The 21,047-nt window shown below is 35.0% G+C and overlaps 2 protein-coding genes across 2 annotated transcripts; both read right to left on the bottom strand.

Moving 5' to 3' along the window:
* Window positions 1-11,622: 11,622 nt before the first annotated feature.
* On the bottom strand, window positions 11,623-13,220 carry LOC149007978 (putative WRKY transcription factor 70). Its single transcript, XM_089166253.1, has 3 exons — window positions 12,851-13,220; window positions 12,596-12,700; window positions 11,623-12,308 (listed from the first exon to the last, which is right to left on the bottom strand). Exons 1-3 carry the CDS (start codon window positions 13,165-13,167, stop codon window positions 11,804-11,806), a joined length of 927 nt encoding a protein of 308 aa, XP_089022379.1. The 5' UTR covers window positions 13,168-13,220; the 3' UTR covers window positions 11,623-11,803.
* Window positions 13,221-18,865: 5,645 nt separating this feature from the next.
* LOC149007977 (WRKY DNA-binding transcription factor 70-like) lies at window positions 18,866-20,522 on the bottom strand. Its single transcript, XM_089166252.1, is given in 4 exon segments — window positions 18,866-19,391; window positions 19,393-19,567; window positions 19,905-20,009; window positions 20,127-20,522. Coding segments are annotated over 4 exon segments (990 nt in total). The 5' UTR covers window positions 20,459-20,522; the 3' UTR covers window positions 18,866-19,013.
* Window positions 20,523-21,047: the final 525 nt, after the last annotated feature.

The raw sequence follows: 21,047 nt of genomic DNA, 5'->3' as shown, positions 1-21,047 counted from the left end.
ATACATTCTAATATTTTCTGAAAATCTTACCACATTGCACCTTATAAATTGCTACATTTGCTTGCTTTCTTTTTGTTTTGAATTTCTTGATTTTTATTTTTCAAGATTACCTCATATAGACTATTTATAAACTGTAATTTCATATAATTACATATCCTTGTACAAATAATTGACTCAAAACCATGTCTAATTACAATCAAACTCTAATTATATGGATATCCAAAATTCGAGATATGCCCAAACCTAACAAGATTCATGTCTTCAAGATCTTAGGGGATTGATATTTCAAGGGTTAAGGATATGGACACTCTGAAGTGGTCTACAATACATTTTGAATTGTAAGTGGACCGATACATGTCGTATTCTTATGATGACATAACTTGAGATGACTATTTATGATGTATATGAAACTTTAATAAGGTCTTTTAATGCAATTGAAGGTGACACAAAACACTATCTAGATACGAGAAAACTCATAATACACCATCTCTTATTCTAGAAATAGGGTTGTTATCACTCTACTAACTCTATTTGAATAAAATGTATGGTTATGATATGAGTTGTGACATTGATATTTTCTTCCAAACAAGGTACCTTTTATGTATTTAGAAAATTAATCCAAAACTTCCAGGACATTATTCTTTTCATAAAAGAAAAGTGACCCTCACTAAATTTGGTTATAGATCAAAATTTTCTTCATAATAGGTGAAGAATTCTATTACTTTGCGAGTAATTATGATACAGGTAAATAGGAATTTTCTCCATCACTTTTGCTTCTCATCTTACTTTCTTTCTTGAACAAGATTTGAAGGTCTTGTCATTAAGAATTTTCAATCAAATCGTTTGATTGTAGTAACGGCAAAAAGAACTTAGAGGGCGTCACTGCGATGATACTTGGGAAGTACTCATTCCCTTGACAGTTGGTATGTTGTCGAGTTTATTTGTGACGTTCATGACTTCTACCAATTCGAATTCCACTGTGTGGTGCGTGAACAAATTTGGGGCTGATTTTCTTATGAGATTGCAACCCGCTACAGGAATGTTATTTTTCTTCTTCGTCTTTGCCCTATGGTTTCTCTAAAATGTGAGGGCGGGGGAAAGCCATTTTATTGTACCTCTTTTTTTTTTTTTTATTCTTAATACAAACTAACTCTTCTCCCCAAAATTTAAAAATAAAGATAGATGAATTGTGTTTTGTGGATTTGGTATTTGTTATATGAAATGATCTTTCTTTCATAGGCTTGAACATAAATGAAAGCAACTGTAAATATGTTACAAAATTTCTTTTGCTAATCTTCATGACACTTATTTTTTACAATTCTCGATTTTTTTAAGATTGTCTTTTGCATAACTTAAGTATGTATGTTTCATTTTTTTATTATATTTTTTTATATTTATATAGTTATCATAATATGTGTGTTAACATAGCTCCTTTCGATCAATAAAAGACAAAACTAGATGAAACCCTCTTGACTTTCTCTCCAACTATTATTTTACATACAAACAAATACTTAATGAGTCAAAATAATGTTATAATATATTTCAAACTTGGAAGGTGTGTAAGGATGAGCGGATAGGATTAAAAAACCATGGTTTGGTCTCAATTTTAGTGCTCCTAAATTATTGAGGGATTAAGATATCTCCTTTATTCAGATTTCTATATATGACAACCGACCTTCTCTTTGTGGAAGGAAACATAATAGCAACAGACACCCCAACTACTTCGAGAGCCCTCCTTAATTTGTCTCATCTCTGATACCATGATTAATTGATAGAAGTGTTTAAGTCATACTTCTATTGATGGATTTGAGACTTTGGGTGTTTCAATTTAATTATTTTTACTTGTTTTATGAGCTTGGTTTAAAGTATCCCATAAGAATATGATACGAGTTGATATGTATTCAATCATATCGAATTTATACAATACATATTAATAAATCTCTTTTTTTTTTTTTTAAGTTTCAAAATGCATTGCATGGGCTAGTACAATAAAGTAAACGATAATATAAGACGATAGATCTGTTAAAAACACCTGACAAATCAATATTGATACTTTAAACCTTTCTTATGAGCTTTTTGATGTATTATCATGTATTATCCTGATGTTATTTGTCTCTTGTGGTGCTAATACTATGTGTTAATCATTAAAATCATAATTAAAAGATAATACTTATGAAGTAAGAGTATTAAACTAAGTGGCGATATTAATTTAAAATATTGCACATGATGTACGTGTGAACACGAAAATTGATTGTTCAGTGTTTTGAATTTTCAAATAGGATCTAATATCGCCCACTTGATAATGGTTTCTTTCTTAAAACATACAATTAATTTTATAGCAAATTTCACAGGATACTTAGAGGAAACTATAGAGAAGGAAATCCTGACGGGTAGCTTAGTTGGCAAAAAATCAACACTTCCACATAGAAGATCAGAGTTCAAATTCCCTTGAGGGGGTGAAGCCCTGCTTATCTTAATTATAAAGACACTAACCAGTAAAATATAACACTCAATACAAGATGTTGTGTCTCTTAAATCACCTGATCGAATATATGGATACTCTAAACCTTAGGTGTCACACCTTGAAAGGACTTAATCGAATCTTATCGAAATCGATCTGACAAAGACAAATTAATTGAAACGCGTAAAGGTTTGAGACCAATGATGCATTACTGCATTGTGGGAACCACCAATAACTAGAAATAAAGAAGAAACAAAGACAACCCTATGCTAATCACACCGGGGTTCACTTTTTTTAGGTTCACACTTAGACACTTCATATTGTATTTTGCAAAAGTTAAAGCTAATAGCATCTCCTCCTTCTGCCAAGGAACCAAATGAAAGTCTCTTGACTTTCTTTCAAACTATTATTTTCACATACAATCAAATAATGCTTAGTAAGTTATAAGAATCTTATAATATTTTTCAACTCGAAAAGGTGTGGAAGGAGTGGTAGAATTAATTAAAGAATCATGGTTTGATCTAAAATTTTATTTTCTTATAATATATAGGGTTTAAAGAGTGTTCTTTTTTATTTAAATATCTATAGATTAGGGTCCACTTTTTCTTTTTAAAAGGAAATATAATCTTAGAAAGATTTTTGAAGCTCTACATGAACCCCCAACAAGTGGGAAAACCCTCTTTTGTCTCATCTTTAATTTATACTCTGACTGATTAATGGAGAAAAGTGTTCAAGCCACAGTTATATTGATGGATTTACAGATGAAAGTTTTCATTTAATTATTCTCTATCAGTATCTTATGAGTATGGTTAAAATATCACACATTGTCTACTTAAAAAAAATGGTTTAATTAAAGCATCATAAAATACAATAAGATACTAGCTAATACATTTTCATATTGGATATAATCGTTGTGTTATATATTGATACATCTCTCACTTTTTCTTAATGGGCAAATGAGGGATTATGCTAAAATATATTGGCCAATATGATTTAATATTCGAGATGAGACTTGATACGGGAGGATTATACTCGACTGACTCAGGCCCAGTCGGGGGCTAAACATGCCAACTAGTTGGGATGGTTACTGACCGACTAAATCAAGGCGGTACATATGCTGGACGTATATGACAACCACTCAGTATGGAAGGTCAGCTTGGCAGCCGATTAAGCGGGACCAGCGACAAGAAGGCACAATCTCAGGAGAAACAATAGCCCTCGTCGGGTAAACTTACCAAATACAGAAAATGTAACATTTATAGTATAAAATAAAGGACACGCTTCTCTGGTAAGCATTCAATATATTCTTAACATAGTCTTGTGTAGCTCTAGCACAAGATCTTAACCTATTCATTGTCTGACAAAGCAATCGGAGGCGGCTGCCCGACACACGAGCCTACCCGCGTCTCACCTTTCTTGCAGGGCTCATAGTCCCGAGAATGAAAGAAGAATTAGTCGGGATCAGATAATATAACTATGACACATCAAGACTATATGTTCTTAAAGTCAACTGACTGATAGAGTACTCGATACTAATACTTTAAAGCTTGCTTATGAACTTCATGGTGTATAATTATCATATAATTCAGACAACCTTATAATTTGTTGTTTATATCTTATTGTGTTAATCTGATGTACTAACCATTAATATCATAATTACAAGATAAGTTAAATTATGATAAGTTTTACGGATTAAGAGTATTAAATTGGAAGTCGTATTAAATTTATAATTAAGGAGGTTTAATCCCAAGTTGGCAACATTACACATGATGTAGCATGCGAACAAGATATATTGATTGTTCAGTGTTCTGAACTTTGAAACTGAATCTAATATTGCCCACTTGAACATCGTTTTCAAGTACATTTAATTTTATAATGAATTTCAAAAGCTGCTTAGAAGATAGAGTAAACAAATAGAGAGTTATCAAAAGGAAAAAAAGAAAAGAAAATAATTAAATTATGAAAAATCTGAAGTCGTAATTCACACAATAAAATTAAGTGATTAATTTATACTAATTAAATTTCATGCATGTATGAATAAATAAAGCATAATTATAAGTCTCATGATCATTTTTTTTTTTCTTTCAAAGAAAGGTAACTTTATAAAGAAAGGAATGGGAGCTTCGACTACCTTATTAAAAAAGCTGGAGGTAATCCAGACTTTAGTCCTTTTTTGCTTATGTTCTAGGTTTGAATAAAGTTGTTGTTAAATCAGACTGTAAAGCAGCTAATCGGGCTCTACGGCTAGTTCCAAACTAGATTGGACAAGCCATAGCTTGGCTCAGAGATTGTTAAGTTAGGAGTTCGGGCTCGACTTCAGTGTTGTGCAATTAGTGCGCAGCATTGTGTTGTGAACGGTTGAGATTCCATTCATTTCTCAAAAGTGTGAAAATACAAACTCGAGTAGGACTACAAGGGTGTGTTTGTGTGAGAGTGACATGGTGAAAGGGGAAGGAGTTCAAATCACCTCCCCTTCAGGAGAGGAGAATGTGCTCCACTGGCGATTTAAAACCACATAAAAGGGGGTGGGGTCCACATTGGATCCACTAGGATTCCCACTTCTCATTATTTTTAACATTATCAGGCGAGCCCCACCCTCTATTATATGGTTAAAAACCATTAGAGAAGTACATTGTTCTCCCCTGATAGGAAGGTGATCCAAAGTCAAGGAGAATGGCTTAATAGAATCTTACTCAAAATCCGAGAAAGACAAACGAAATCCGACAAGGATTTGTGGTTTTAATGCTTTATATGTCTAAAGCTTATGATCAAGTTGAATGACCAACCCTCCAATTCTCCTTTTTTTTTTCTCTTCTAGGTTTTGACTCTCATTGGTAATCTAATCAAATGCCTTATTTGTAGAACCTCTCATTCTGTTAATGGTGCACCTAACTCTTGGTTCACTGCTAATAGGGGAATCCGGCAGATGTGCCCCCTCAACCCATATCTTTTCCTGTTGACTATGGAAGTCCTCTCGATATTCCTAGATACTTTTAGAAGGGTGGAGGCTTTCAAAAGGATCACTATTGCTTGCAATGCTCTTGAGATTTCTCATTTTCTCTTTGCTGATGATATTTTTCTGATTTGTTGAGCCTCGATTGATGAAGCAATGAGAACTAAAAGTTGTGTTGGATATTTTCCCATGTATCACTGAACATGTTATTAGTCTAGAAAAGAATGAAGCTTTCTTTAGCAAAAAAAGTCACACAATTAAGCCCATAAGTCAAAACGGTTGACTATTCTGGGGATCAAAGAGATGAGCCCCAAAGCAGTGCAGTGTACTTGGGCACAAACCTTTTGGCTTGGGCATACTAACTTAGGTAAACATTTATTTCTCATTGCTTGAGAAAAATGTTGTCATCTTAAGGACCAAGGAGGGTTGGGTTTCAAACGAATGGAACTTTTGAACCAAGCCCTTTTGTTAAAGCAGGGGTGGAGACTGCTAAAGAAACTGAATCTCTTTGGGTTCTGGAGGGTTTATATGAAGATTGGGTCCTTGGTGTGGGATGGGTTATGAAAGATAATCCAAAATCTTGCAGAAATGGTGATCACGGAAGTAGGGGATGGGAAGAATACTTTTTTTTGGTTTGACCTGTAACAACTACCTCGAACCATAGAGTGGGTGACCTACAACCCCAATATTTAACCAAACGTGTGATACTTATTGAGGTGGTTGCACAACACCATTTGTTGTGTGATACAATCCAAAATTCTTTCCCAACCAGTATTGGTATAGTTATCTATAAGACTGATCTCTCCTTTTGGTACCTGACCAGTGAAAACTGGTTGTCTCATCTTGAGGAGGTTTATCTACTAAATTAGCCTATAAAGAGCTAATGAGAAGGGTTCATAATGTCACTAGTAGGAGTTGTGTTGCTTGGTGGAAGTTTTTTTGGGAGCTTAATATTATAATATATACATCTGAAAATTCAAAATGTTTTCCTGGCATTTGCTCAATGCAGGGATCTCAGTTAAGGAACAATTGGCCAAGTGGCACTTGGCTAACCTTGTGTTTATATTGTGTGGTTGTGGCAGCGAATCAAGTTGGCATCTTTTTGTTGATTGTAAATGGACAAGTAGGATTAGGGCAACAAAACTGCTAGGACTCCGAGTGGAGCATATTTAACAATACAATTTAACTGAATTATGTTATTTTATGTTTTACCAATCACATTTTGATAAATCAATGATATAACGTTTCTTTTTAATATTGATGATGACTTGTTATGGGATGTGGCTCATAAGGAATGAACACGAATATGGGTGATACTCAACCTAATCCTGCACGGGTTATTGACTTTGTTAGGAGGTGGATCTCAAACTTAGCCCTCGGGGGAGTGACCTCAATGCAAACACAATTCACAATTGCAAGAAGAGGTTTTGGTCTTAACACAAACAACACGTGGAATCAGTATTAAACCTTTCAAGAATGAGGAGGTCAAACCAACCATTGTTATTGTTGCGTCTCAAATTTGATCAATGTGTCCGGATTGAAGTCCGACCAACTTCTCGATTGTCAGAAGAATGAAACCTGCAAAAGAAGTTAGATGTGGGTTGGCTAGGATGCCGGGTAACCGCCTCTAATGGCTAAGTCAGTCGAAGATGAGATTAGGATTTCGAGCGAATACTGCTTAGAGATTATCTAGAAAATATTTGTGTATTTACTTAAGGATTTGACCCTTATTATATAATGTGCGGTTTACCTTTCTTAGAGCCGACAGAGTCTTGTTTACCCATTCATCCAGTCGTTTGCAAGATGAATTCCTCGATTAGGAGTTATTGGGTTATGGCCTTTTTTGCTTTGGTGTGGATGGGACATTCCTTACCGATTTATTTATCCGGGATATGTCCCGACTAGGGGTGTCAACGGTCTGGTTTGGAGCGGTTTCGGGACGGGCCTAACGGTTTCGGGCTGAAAACCCCCAGCCCAAACCAGCCCATTTAAAAGATAACGATTTCGGTGCGGTTTCGGTTTGGTGCGGTTTGGGTTCGGGTTGACTAACGGTTTGGCCTAATGATTTGGTTTCGGTTTGACTAATGATTTGGAATAAATTAAAAATCAATATTGAAATTTATTTTTATTTTTTCCTCAACTTCAAATCCTAGTTTCTCACACACAAAACTACAAAAGATAGAGGATGAAGACTCCAAGTAAATCAAACGATAAGTGATGGCATTAGAAATCCTGATGCCTGATTTCACAAAAGTGAAAATGTGAAAGACTCGAAGAAAGTCTGGTCCGATTAACGATTAAGATTAAGACTTAATAGTTATCAATTAAGACTTTAAAATTTTAAAATAATAAAACTAAATGAAATTTGAAAATTAAAAAGTTAACAATTAAGATTAAGAGTTAAGAGTTATCATTTAAGACTTTTAAATTTTAAAATAATAAAACTAAATAAAATTTGAAAATTAAAAAGTTAACGATTAAGATTAAGACTAAAGACTTAAGAGTTATCAATTAAGATTTTTAAATTTTAAAATAATAAAACTAAATGAAATTTGAAAATTAAAAAGTTTAAAACTTAAAACTTAAACCGTTAAATGTGTTAACACTCAACTACTCAAACTCGAGTCTCAACGTCTCAAACACCGAAATTCATGGATCATTAATTACATTTAAACAATACCAAAAAAAATTTAATTACATTTTATATTTTAATTTTATTTATGTAAAAGACTAACGGGTGAGGCCTTCAGTCGCCCATTAAGGATCGGTTCGGGCCGGTCCGGGCTATAACAGGCCGGTTCGGTCCGGTTTTAACGGTTTGGGTTGAAAATTGACACCCCTAGTCCCAACCAATAGACCAAGTGATAAGCTGCCCTCGAACACGTGCATGTTTATACGTGTGCATCTTATCCATAACAGTTATGTTTAACCAAGGTCCTAAACAAGGTTCGACATGTTGGCCCGTGTCGCCGTGTCGGACCCCTAGCGATCATGCCAAAAGTCCATGTCAGGGCAATGAAAAATAGAACCCCTGTTTCGAAGGATATTTCAGGTCATTTTGACCTGAAATTTGACGTGTAGCCTAATTTGAGGCCAATAAACACATTGGGAACATTATTTTTGGCCTGAAACATCACTTAGTCTAAAGTTTTTGATTGGCACATGTCTAGCTATATGCGGGCAAAACTGGAAGTTTAGAAAATTCATATAAACTAATGTAAACAATGCAAAAAGAACACAATGCGCAACTAGTGAATAGATGTACTAAAGTTTACAATTCATTATACAATTATGTTGAGTATGGTTCATGCTTCACATTTTGTTATCGACAGACATGGGGTCCCACTCCCCGATGAGTGGGCGAGGGTCCGGGGAAGCCGCCCGTGCGTGCGTGGGTGTGGGCCCCAAGCCTATAGAGGTCTTACATCACTTTGGCAAAAATTGAACGAAAAATCGGTGAAAACCCGAATAAATCTTTATTAAATATGTGAATTGGGCGATATATCGCCGAAATGTCGACTTTTCGGCGATATATCGATATCGCCAAAATGTTGACATTTTGACGATATTTCACCGACTTTTTGCAGAATTCGTGTCGCTGGGGGGAGTCGTATCGACCCCCAGCGACTCGGCAATATATCGCCAGACACAGTGTACTATGGTCCTAAACGAGTGGATAACACCTCTCCGTGCCTCGTGTACTTTTGAATGTTTTTATCGAAGAGATGAAAAAGAAGGGGAAAAAATCTGAGTAAGGCAAATTATGAAGCAGAAACACGCAAACCACTCGCTTTCTCACATGACGTCTCAGAGGAAATTGATGTGTGGACCACCATAACTAGAAAATAGCCAAGCCAAAAGATTATCTCAAACTAAAGTAAAAGACAAATCTATCGAAGTCACTTTAAGCACGTGCTTTTAAATTCAGAAATAAATCCCTAACCGCGTTCACACTTTTTTTTTTCTTTCTTTTTGGGTAAATCGCGTTCACACTAAATAGTTTTCAGTTTCACACTCACCGTGTCTTTCTGTTTCCAGGGAACCTTCTTGGAATATTCTATATTTGGGTATATTATATTTTATTAGTTTTTAACCATTTAGATATGGGTATGAAAATGGTAGGGTACGATTCTGATTTCAGGTACTCCTTTCCTTTTCTGTACCGGATTGATTCTCTTTTCACTAGTTATGGATCGGAAACGAAATTTGTCGAAACATGTCTCCCTTTCTCTTCATCCGATAGTTGAATTGATGATTATATACCATGAATAAATGTTATCCTTCATGATTCTAGTTGAATTTGCCAAAAAGTAATATTTTATCTGATACGGAAAAATCATCATCGAACAGGGTCCATCCTCGGTTTAATCCTTGACTCCGGTTGAGAATGGTGTGACCATGGCAGGGTTCGAACAAACCAGACTAATCATTAGTATGATAAAAAAGGAACCTTGCAAGTCTAGAAGGCAGGCACGAACCAATGGAATTTGGGGTGGATAATCAATCAAGAAGCGGTTGTTATCACTTATGGGAGTTGGCGATCGTGCAGGATATAGTAACTGCCATGCACTCAGGGCAAGGGATCGTGTGATTAATGGAAGTCACCCACTACTTCACAAAAGAAGTTTAATCGTAAAGATCCGATAGTCACCAAGATAAGGCTTGAACGAATCCAACGGTCGGGATTGAAAGGTAAAAACTATATAAATCCTGACCTACGTACGAAGGAGGTAACTGAATCGTATTCCTAATAATTTTATTCAAATTTATGTTCTGCAACTTGCCAGAGATTTGTTATCAGTTCCTTAACTAACTTAGCCTTTAGAGGTGGCCTGTCGACCCCCACGGGCGGACCACGTTTGACATTGTTTTGCAAGTCATTCATTAGTGATCTAAGAGCTGAGCAGATATTTGAACGCATCACTATCATATGAGTCCAAGAGTTGGGATAGATAAACTACATTGCCGGCATGAAAATGGTATAGTATAGTTTTAGTATGAAAATGGTATAAAAGTGGTACAACACAATTTTCAAATGAAACAATATTGTTCGGTATGGTTCGGTGTGTACCATTTGTATGACATCTAAAACCAATACCAAATGATATTGAATTAGAAATTGTTTTCAGGAACAATACTTTTTCTTTTAATTATAATTTAAGAAGACTTGTCTATCAATTTTCTTATCCCATTGAATCAAACAAACCACACTATGAGATTTTATAGAAAGTTTTGTTTTTTCAAAAAATATTTCCACCCCTTTTTTTCCGCTTCACCTTAATTCTAGCAAACAAATAGTGCCTTTAGGAAAAAAAAAAAAAGAAGAAGAAGAGACTCACAAATCCCTACGATGTTGCAGTCACCAACCTATGTTGATGAAGACTCCGGTTAATGAATTCGATGATGACTGTGATTGATTATGATGACGACAATGGAGAAAACCAACCATTTAGAATCTGCTTAATTCTGTCTTTGCCAAATCATCCACTTTAGGTTTGTGAGCTGGTAGAGATTGTTGTTGATTGATTGAGCTGGTTGTTGCAATAATCTTGTTGAAGAACCTAAAAGCAATAAAAGCCGAAATTCTAGACAAAATGACGGTAGTATGCTCATTAACTTGTAAACTTGTAAATGAATCAAATTCGACTCGGATACACCAATATCTAAATCTAATTAGCAAAACCGCTATCCAAATACGACATAAATTTAGAGAAATCATCCGAATTGGAAATCTGAACTTTATCAAGCAATTTTCTGAATCCAAGTCCAGAATATCAACTATCGATAATAAAGTTTTCGAATCCGATATAAACTATGAATGCAAACGGGATTATTACTATTACGGTGTCAACTACTTTGACTTAAAGATCCAATGTATACATCGAGGCGCGAGCAGTACGAACCTAATAGTCCTTAATAATAAGTGAAATGAGATCTAATAGCATGGGAAGACCAAGATAGATTTCTGGTTTTGACCTTGAAATACAATAACAATCATTAGACCTTATCATATCGAACTAAGTTTTGGCCCAAAAAATTAAAAAGCATCAATCGATGGATCGCAACTTCAAAAACCAAAATTCACATTGACCCATTTTACTGAGAGAAACATAGTATATAAACAATCAACGCACCAGATTTTACATGTGAAACGTGTCACTCATTCCTTAGTGGCGGCTGATGACTCCAGAATGGACGACGCAGAAGATTCAAAGCCCAATGTCATCAAGATGCTCTCTCAAAATTATATTTTAAATACATAGTTTTCCCATTAAAAACACAAATCATTATATGGAATATCCTTTCTTACAAAAAAAAAAAAAAAAAAAAATGGAATCCATGATCATGAAAATAAAGTGGGCTAAACCCAAAAGTGGAGCAAAACACTCTCAAAATCCATACAAACTCATGAAAGAGTCGATATCCAGGTCAAAGCTACTGTGGGAACTGGATGCACATGAATACACACCAGCAACAATTCCATTATCAGAACCAGGAGTAGGAGGCAAGACTGATGATGAATCCAATGGCTTCAGATCAGGTAAAAGGAAACAGTCATCATCAGATGAGGATTGATTGTTTTGGGCTGTTGGATGATGATCAGTGGGAGTAGTGAGAGAGGCTGATGCTTTCTCTAGATTGTTGTGATCAGCTTTAATGGAGGGGAGAGGTGAGAAGCCATGATCAGGCTCTTGTTTGGTTACTTCAAAGCTGTATAGAAGGGCTTCTCTGGGGAAACCATTGATGACGAATTGTGGAGCCTTTGGCACATCTCTACATGTATGTTTTCCTATGTATGTGGTCAGATACATGGGTATCTCATCCTCTGTTTTTTGAAGTTGTTTCGTTGCTTGACACCCTTGATCATGCTTGTGTGTGCACCTGAAGTAGCTCCTGTTCACATCAAAAACAGAGAAAAACGTTGTTTAGCTTCCATTTCTTGGAGATCAATTTGAACCAAAACTCCTACACAATGTGGAAACTAAAATATCTTTGTTTCTTTAAGGGCTCGGCTCTGTTCTGTTCCGTTCTGTGCTGCTCCCTTTAAGCTATATAGGTTTAAAAACTGAATCAGATTTCATTTAGAAGATAGGTAGGAGACCTAGAAAGGGAAAATCTGGAGATCAAAATGTAACCCAGGAAGAGAAAAGAATGATGAAAAAAAAAATCTAGATACCAACCTTGGATGTTTGGCATGAAGGATCTCTTTCTGCCCATATTTTCTCCAGGAATAGCCATCTTGTATGGTTGTGGAAGTGGTTTGAGTCAATGTTTCTTGCATCATTCTGCAAATACAGAGAAAATTTATTAATCTTCAATTTCTACAACTCCCTCACCATAAATGTCAAAAAATTTCTCTCTGTCACTCAAATCATTGATTAGCAGTATAATTCACTAAAACTAGAGATTTAAATTGTTAGAATTCTGGATCTTACCTTCTCCTACATCCACCTCTCCTATAATCAGTGGAAGTCGGTTTTTTCCTTTTCTCGCCAGAATCTTCACTCTTCTGTTCATCGTCACAAGGCAAACTAGGTTTCCCAGCTGAATGGGATGAACCCAGAACCGCAATGGCGTCAGTGAACGATTTGTTGATTCTTCGAACCAACTCCTCTGCAGTTACCACCCCATGATCTCCAGTAGATTGACGAAGGAGAAGCTGAAGCTGAGCTGCAAGTTCACGACCTTGAAGCAGTTCATCGACTACCCTTCTCCCACCACCTCGTGAATTTTCCAGTCCCGGTGACTCCATTTCCGATTTCTTGAGTTGCTGATAGATTTCTTGAATGGATTGGAGAGAGAGCTTGGGAGTGTGAGCAAAGTGAGGTGTTAGCAAGAGCAGAGAGAGAGAGAAGCCATTTTATCAACTGCGAAGAGAGAGAAAGAAGAAAAAATTGATCGGAAGCTCAACATGGAAATCCGTCCGTTCATTTTGCCTAAAGATGATGTCGATATAGGGTGAAGCGAAGTCATCATCTTCGTAACGTCAGCACAGTTTGTGGGACCCACAAATTGAAAAGTAACTTTTAGTATTAACATTTTACAAAACCATTGATGATGCTATGAACCTATCGCACAAAAAGATAAAAAATTTTTTTATTATTTTTCGAAAATGAAAAAAAACAATTCCTTGATAAATTGGAGAAGGAGGATTTTTATTTGCGTCGGTTAAGATGTTGCCATGTGTACAATTACGGATTCTACGGTTGTAAATAAATAAAGATGATCTATTATTACACACGTGGCAACATTTCAACCATTCACTACAGACCATAGCCACTGTAGAAAATAAAATTTTCAATCCTAATTGCTGGCCACGGTGAAATTTTCATTTTTACTATTTTTACAATTAATTATAAAATAATCTATTTATCGAAATTAAAAGTTATAAAATTATTATAAAAACAGCTTGAGAGTCAATTTTCCATCCCCCGCTAGGGAAAGAGTCCGGATCAGCTCCCCGGACGGTTTCTGACCACACAAAGCAGTGGGGCCCACGGTGAAAAACACTTTTTGAAAAAACACAAAAAAAAATTTTAAAATTTACCCGTGGGCCCCACGTTTTGTGTGGTCAGGAACCCATCGGGGAGCACTCTGTGCTACCTCGACGGGGTGAGGATCCAAATTCCTAGGGAAAGCTCTTCTTAGGATAAACAATTTCAGACAAAAGCAAATGCCACGTGTGCCTCCACCATTCCCTATTAGGTTGTGGATGATTTGTTTATGAAAAAAATAAATTTGTGGATAATTTTGTTTCACCCAAAAAAATCTTCAAATTTATTTTTATTTTAATTTCTCTCGGTAAATAAAGAGCTTCGAGAATTTAAAGTTGGAATATCAGTTATCCGAGGAAGGCTATCTTAAATTTGGACAGCACAAATAACCTACGTCTCATATCTCACGTAGTCACGTGTACGATTTCTGTCTTAGGATATGGAATCTAGTCTTTGCGTACAATCAAGATTTCAGGAGATGAACTCCTACAAGGATCGGACATCTGGACACTCAAATGTGGTCATAGTATGTTCCGTAGAGATAGTGAGCTCACATATTTCATACTCTTCTGTGACAATATTATTTGAGATGATTGATTATGATGTATACGAAACTTCAATAAAATCTTTTGATGCAATTGAAGGTGAGATGAACTCGTAATCATTCTAATGTCGAAGAACCTTCAAGTCCATGAGGTAAAAAAACCTTACTTTAAACGCCTTCTATATACAGTCAAAACATTAATCCAATACCTTCTCTACATTATCTTTTTAATTATAAAAAGAAGAAAAAATAATTATAATGGTTGGCAAACTGGAATTTTCAACACCTCTTTTAATTGCAATGAAAGATAGAGAGAATCATAGAATAGAAATTAAAGGTTTCTAGAAGAATAGATTGGGATTTGGATAAATCTATATGGAAAGAATTAGTCAAAAAGATTTTCTCTCTTCTAGAAGGATGATCATTTCATAAAAATGTCAAATTTTTTATTAGATTTTAGAATCACAACAACAAAACCATTTAATCTTATTTTCATAAAAAGCCTTCCCCATATGAAGTTAATTACACCAATTATTGTTTATTAATATTTTTATTTTAGTCTATGATTATCACATTATGTATTATATTCATTTTTGTTTGGTAACAACAATGATAGCATTTGTGCCATCAAAACTTTTTTGGATCAATAGAAGACAAAACCTGATGATACCCATTTGACTTTCTTTCAAACTATTCTTTTACATGTAAACAAATGATTAATATTAGTAAGTGAAAATTACAAATCTTATAATATGGTTCAACTTGAAAGCTGTGAAAGGAATGGATGATTAAAGAAGTATGGCTTGGTCTCTTAGTTTTGTTTTTCTAAATTTTTTAGGGGGTTAAGGACACAGATCAGGGCCCATTTTCTTCTTTTGAAGGAACATAATCCTGGAATGATTTTTGAAGCTCCAATGAAGAAGGGCAGCAACTACTTGGAAGACCCTGTTTTGTCTCATCTCTTATATTCTGATTAATTGTTTAAGGTATGCTTCTCATATTAGTCGATACATATTCATATTGGTTATCATCGATATGATGCATATCATTATGATATATATATATATATATATATATACTACACTAAAGGCTAGGTGGCAACATTGAACATAGAAGTGACATGCGAACAAAATTTGATTGTTCAGTGTTGAATTTTCAAACTGAATCCAATATTGTCCACTTGATCATGGGTTTTTTTTTCCATTCTTCTTTTTCTTTCTTAAAAGTACATTTAATTTTATAATGAATTTTAAAGGATGCTTGGAGGATAGAATAAATATACAGAACGAGTATTATTAGACTATAAAAATTCAAAGTAGTAATTCAAATATTATAATCAACTCATCAATTTATACTCAATTTCATGCATTTATGAATAAACTAGGGATGTCAACAATGTAGTTTCATGCTAAATAACACTCTATCCAAACACGACCCGTTAGCAAAAGAACAGTTTGGATGGGTTTCAGTTTAGTGCAATTTGGGTTTAGGTTAATGGTCTATATTCGAATTAACTAATGATTTGGACTAACAATTTATGGAATGCAAAAAAAATAACAAAAAGAAATAGTTGAACATTCTATAACAAGACCCAAAATTCTGTGGAAGATAAAATTGTTATTGGTCAATTTTCATTAAAAAATGAAAAATCATTTTACATTGTAGAAATCCCACACATCGTATAGAAATCAAGAACCTAGATAGTAATTAAACAGTAACATAGAAACTGCAAGCTCATTCCTTAGGCTCCATCGAATAGTCCTCTTGAAACAAATCTTGAAACCAAAAATTCTTTTAAATTTTAACTTGTGCTATGATTGTTTTGAAATTTGGTTGTTGTTTTGTGAGAATGTTGATTTTTTCCCCTTCTATAAAATCCGTCTATTTTTTGAATTGGTATTTAGTTTGATATGCAAAAGAAAAAGCTCTGGATTGGATAAATATTTACTTAATTTAAACAAACTTAGTACATTCAATTGAACATTCATACTTAATTTTTCTAATTGTCCCTTACAAGTAGTGGAATGACTATTTGATCTTTGAATTCATGTTCAATTTTTATAACAATCTATACCAACTATATAGTAGTAATATGATGATTTAAACAATATTTAATGTAAAACTATACAATGAGTTGTAACGGGTTGTAGTTTGAGTTCGGGCTGGTGTGGGCAGTGGGCTACCACTCTCAGCCCAAACACGGTTTATTAGGTTCGGTTCATGATATAACAGGTTGGTACAGTTCAGTCTTAACGGTACAGGCTGCAAATTAACACCCCTAGAACAAACAAAGCATAATTATAAATTCCATCATCAAATATTCTTTTTTGAAATAAAATTAACTTTATAAGGATAGGGCATGGTCAAATAATTTCTAGAAGTTTAGCTAAAAAAGTGTAGCAGGTGGAATAGAACTTGGAACGAAATCTTCTCCATATAAATTTGGTAATAATATTCAATATCAATAAAATAAAAGTAATAAAAAGATCTCCTAACCGCATTCACACTTCACACTCATCGTGTGGGAGCATAACAGATGGTTCTACTTCTAAGTTCTACCATTCATTTATACGATCCTTGGTTTGTTCAAGAGTTAGTCACGGACATTCGAGACCTCTCGCAATAGTTCGACTATTGTGTTTTTCGTCATCACCTTCGGAGTTAAATATTGGTGTTGACATTTTGGCGAGTTTTTGTCACTTTGTAAATGAAGTTATTTTCTTCCCTCCTAACATTCCTGATGACCTTGCACGGTTAATCAGAAATGATGTGGATGGGTTGTTCTATTATCGTATGTAATTTTGTTTCCATTATTTATACAAAGCTACCTTTTTTCAAAAAAAAAATTATTGATATTTTAAGTTGATGCATATATGAATAAATAAAGCATAGTTATAACTTTCACGATCAAACTTCTATTTTGAGAAGAAAGGTAACTTTATATAGGTAGGGCATGCTCAAATTTCTTAATAAAAATTTTAGCTCAAAAGTGTGTGTGAACAAATGAACCTTCCTCGGTCGAGGATGTAATGGAAGTCAAGCACAAGAAGAATATTAGAGCTTAAAGCAATCCGAGATCTTGGTTTTTTTTTTTTTTTCTTCAAGTCTGAACAAAGTTGTTACTCTTAATAGCCAGATCTAATCACAAGCCCTAGCTTAGGCCAAACGATTGTTAAGTTACGAGCTCATTTGAAGTCTCTAATCTTCTACTATGTTCCTCGAGATGAGAATGTTTTTGCAAATTTACTTACTAAAAGTGCTAAATATTTTAATTTGTTTAGAATTTGATGTCACTTCCAACCCTTTTTCGTTGTAAATACAACTCTTGGGTTTCTATAGGCTTTAATTTCTCCGGAACCTATAAGAACTTGATCAAATCTTACCCAAATCTGAGAAATACAAAGGAAATCCAACAAGACAAATGATGAAGGGGAAGAATCCAGGGTAGTGATCCCAAACACTCACTAACCATGAATAATAGCCTTTTTTTAATTAATTTATTTATGAATCTCACCTAATTTGTGTTTGAAAAGTGTAAAGACCGTGAGGAGAGATGATCCGGACTCGTAACTGAAACACGTAATGGCACCACTAATGCTCTCACACGACATTTCATAGAAAATTGTTGTGGGTACAACCATAACTATAAATAAATGATGTCAACGATAATTAAGGTAAAGGACAAACTTATCCTAATCATATGTGAGATCACCTATAGCACGTGCTTTTAAGTTCACACTTGAAAATATAATAAATCCCTAACCCTGTTCACACCAATCAGAGTTCCATAGTAGTGCACTTATATGCCAAACAAGGTGGCTGAGAAAACTTAAAAATAAAAAGAATATTTATTTTTTTAAATTTAAAATTAACTCTTTTAATAAAATCCTAATGTTTGAGATAAAAATAACTCATATTTGACGGTGAAACATCGAAAACCCTAATCCTACAAACATCGTGATTATTAGAATGGATTCTCATTTTCCATGGCTTTGTAGATTTTTCCAATCGCTTTTACGTCTTTGATTGCTTTGCCAGATCAAATGTCCAAGGTTTTAAGTGCTTATAAAGTAAATTGACGGTAAACCCTAATCCTACAAACATCGTGATTATTAGAATGGATTCTCATTTCCCATAGCTTTGTAGATTTTTCCAGTCGCTTTTACGTCTTCGATTGCTTTGCTAGATCAAATGTCCAAGGTTTTAAGTGCTTATAAAGTAAATTGACGGTAAAATTTCACCGAATATTTGATGAAGAGGTGTGACGGCAGCAAGAAAGATTCAAACTTTTCACTCACTACTTAGAGGTGGGCCCCATACCCTCAAAGAGGTAATCTATGGCTATGTTACTAAAGGGTATGGAAATAAAATAACTTATAATAGAGATTTTCACTCAAAATTATATTTTGAAATTTGAAATACATAGTATTCCCATAAAAGTAGAATGAATTGTTAAAAATTAGTTTGTTGTTCTCATAGTTTGATCTAAATCAATAAGATGAAAAACACACCATTACATATTTACATGGAATCTTTTGATTTATCATTAAATAAAGTGGGCTAAACCTGAAAGTTTGCCTCTTCATCAAAGTGGAGCAAAACATTATCAAAATCCACAGAACTCATGAGAGAGTCGATATCCATGTCAAAGCCACTGTGAGAACTGGATGTACATGAATACACACCAGAAACATCTCCATAATCAGAACCAGGAGTAGGAGGCAAGACTGATGATGAATTCAATGGCTTCAGATCAGGTAAAAGGAAACAGTCAACATCAGATGAGGATTGATTGTCTTGGGTTGTTGGGTGATGATCAGTGGGAGTAGTGAGGGAGTTTGATGCTTCCTCTAGATTGTTGTGTTCGGTTTTAATGGAAGGGAGAGGTGAGAAGCCATGATCAGGCTCTTGTTTGGTTGAACCAAAGCTGTATACAAGAGGCTTCTCTGGGAATACCATTCATGATGAATTGTGGAGCCTTTTGGACATCTCTACATGTATGTTTTCCTATGTATGTGGTCCGATACATGGGTATCTCATCATCCTCTGTTTTTTGAACTTGTTTCGTCGCTTGACACCCTTGATCATGCCTGTGTGTGCACCTGAAGTAGCTCCTGTTCACATCAAAAACAGAAAAAAAAGTTGTTTAGCTTCTATTTCTTGGAGATCAAATCAATTCCTCTGAACCAAAATTCCAACACAATCTGGAAAACAAAATCTCTTTGTTTCTTTTAAGGCTCTGTTCTGTTCTGTGCTACTCCGCTTAAGCTATATGGGTTCGAAAATTGAACCAGATTTCATTAAGATGATAGGTAGGGGACCCAAAAAGGGAAAAATCTGGAGTTCAAAATGTAACCCAGGAAGAAAAAAGAAGGATTTCGATTTTGGTAAGAAAAAACCTCTGTTTTCTAGTAAATGAATGAAAAAAAACAGAAGAATCTAGGTACCAACCTTGGATGTTTGGCATTGAGGATCACTTTCTGTCCATATTTTCTCCAGGAATAGCCATCTTCTATGGGTGTGGAAGTGGTTTTAATCAGTGTCTCTTGCACCCTTCTGCAAATAAAAAGAAAATTGATCAAATCTCCCTCAACCAGAAATGCCCAAACTTCTCTCTATCACTCAAATTAACTAAAACCAGAGACTTAAATTGTTTGAATTCTGAGTCCTTACCTTCTCTTATACACAGTAGAAGCCGATCTTTTCCTTTTGTCACCGGAATCTTTACTCTTCAGTCCATCATCACAAGGCAAACTAGGTTTCCCAGGTGGGAGATCTTCAGAAACGTCACCTGAATCAGCTGAACGCAGAACCTCAATAGCCTCAGTGAACGATTTCGTGATTCTTTGAAGCAACTCCTCTGCAGGTTCCAACCCATGATCCCCAGTAGACTCATGAAGGAGAAGTTGAAGCTGAGCTGCAAAATCACGACCTTGAAGGAGTTCATCCACTACCCTTCTCCCAGCATCTGGAAATTTTCCCTTTTCCGATCCCGGTGACTCCATTTCGGATCTCTGAATAGATTTCTTCTTTCTTTGATGGATTGATTGGCGAGTGTGAGCAAAGTGAGGCGCAGTGGAAAGAGCAGAGAAAAGAGGGCCTTTATATAGCAAAGCGTCGGGAAAAGTTGATTGGAAGCTCGACACGGAAATCTGTCCGTTCATATAGTATAAGATGATGTCAATAGGGGGACGTCATTGATCGTACATCACACGGTTTTTGCCCTTTCCCCACGCTTAAGTTTGTGGGACCCAATATATGGAAAAATAGAATTGTTATTTTGACTACTGAACATTTTTTTTTTTTTTAAATTTCAACCAGCCGCAGGTGTGAAGCAGTGAACCACTCATCTTGCAAAAGGATAAGCTTTTGAATTTAGCCCAAAAAAAAAAAAGACAAAAAAAAAAAAAGACAAACTTTTGAACTTACTGGAAGAAAAAGGACAATATTTTGATAAATTGGTGATAGCTTAGAAGATTCCTAGTAGCTGGTGATGGTGATACTTTTTTACATCTTTACTCGTCTCTTTAACTCTTTACAAGTACACAAAGAAGAATTTTGAGTCTTCTGAAACTTGGTGTTCGAATCGTAGAG

Source organism: Hakea prostrata, chromosome 8 (assembly GCF_041222555.1).
Source record: "Hakea prostrata isolate BN-2017 chromosome 8, UWA_Hpros_2, whole genome shotgun sequence".
NCBI classification, from domain to species: Eukaryota; Viridiplantae; Streptophyta; class Magnoliopsida; order Proteales; family Proteaceae; genus Hakea; species Hakea prostrata.
Note: the sequence above shows the minus strand (reverse complement) of the source record. Positions and strands in the feature narration are given on the sequence as shown.

Excerpts from the sequence above, each read along its gene's own strand:
- LOC149007978 (XM_089166253.1), bottom strand. The coding sequence starts at position 13,167 with ATGGAGTCACCGGGACTGGAAAATTCACGAGGTGGTGGGAGAAGGGTA. Across the intron at positions 12,701-12,850 it reads AGAGGTGGATGTAGGAGAAG|AATGATGCAAGAAACATTGA; the intron begins GTAAGATCCAGA and ends CTGTATTTGCAG. Across the intron at positions 12,309-12,595 it reads CTTCATGCCAAACATCCAAG|GAGCTACTTCAGGTGCACAC; the intron begins GTTGGTATCTAG and ends TGATGTGAACAG.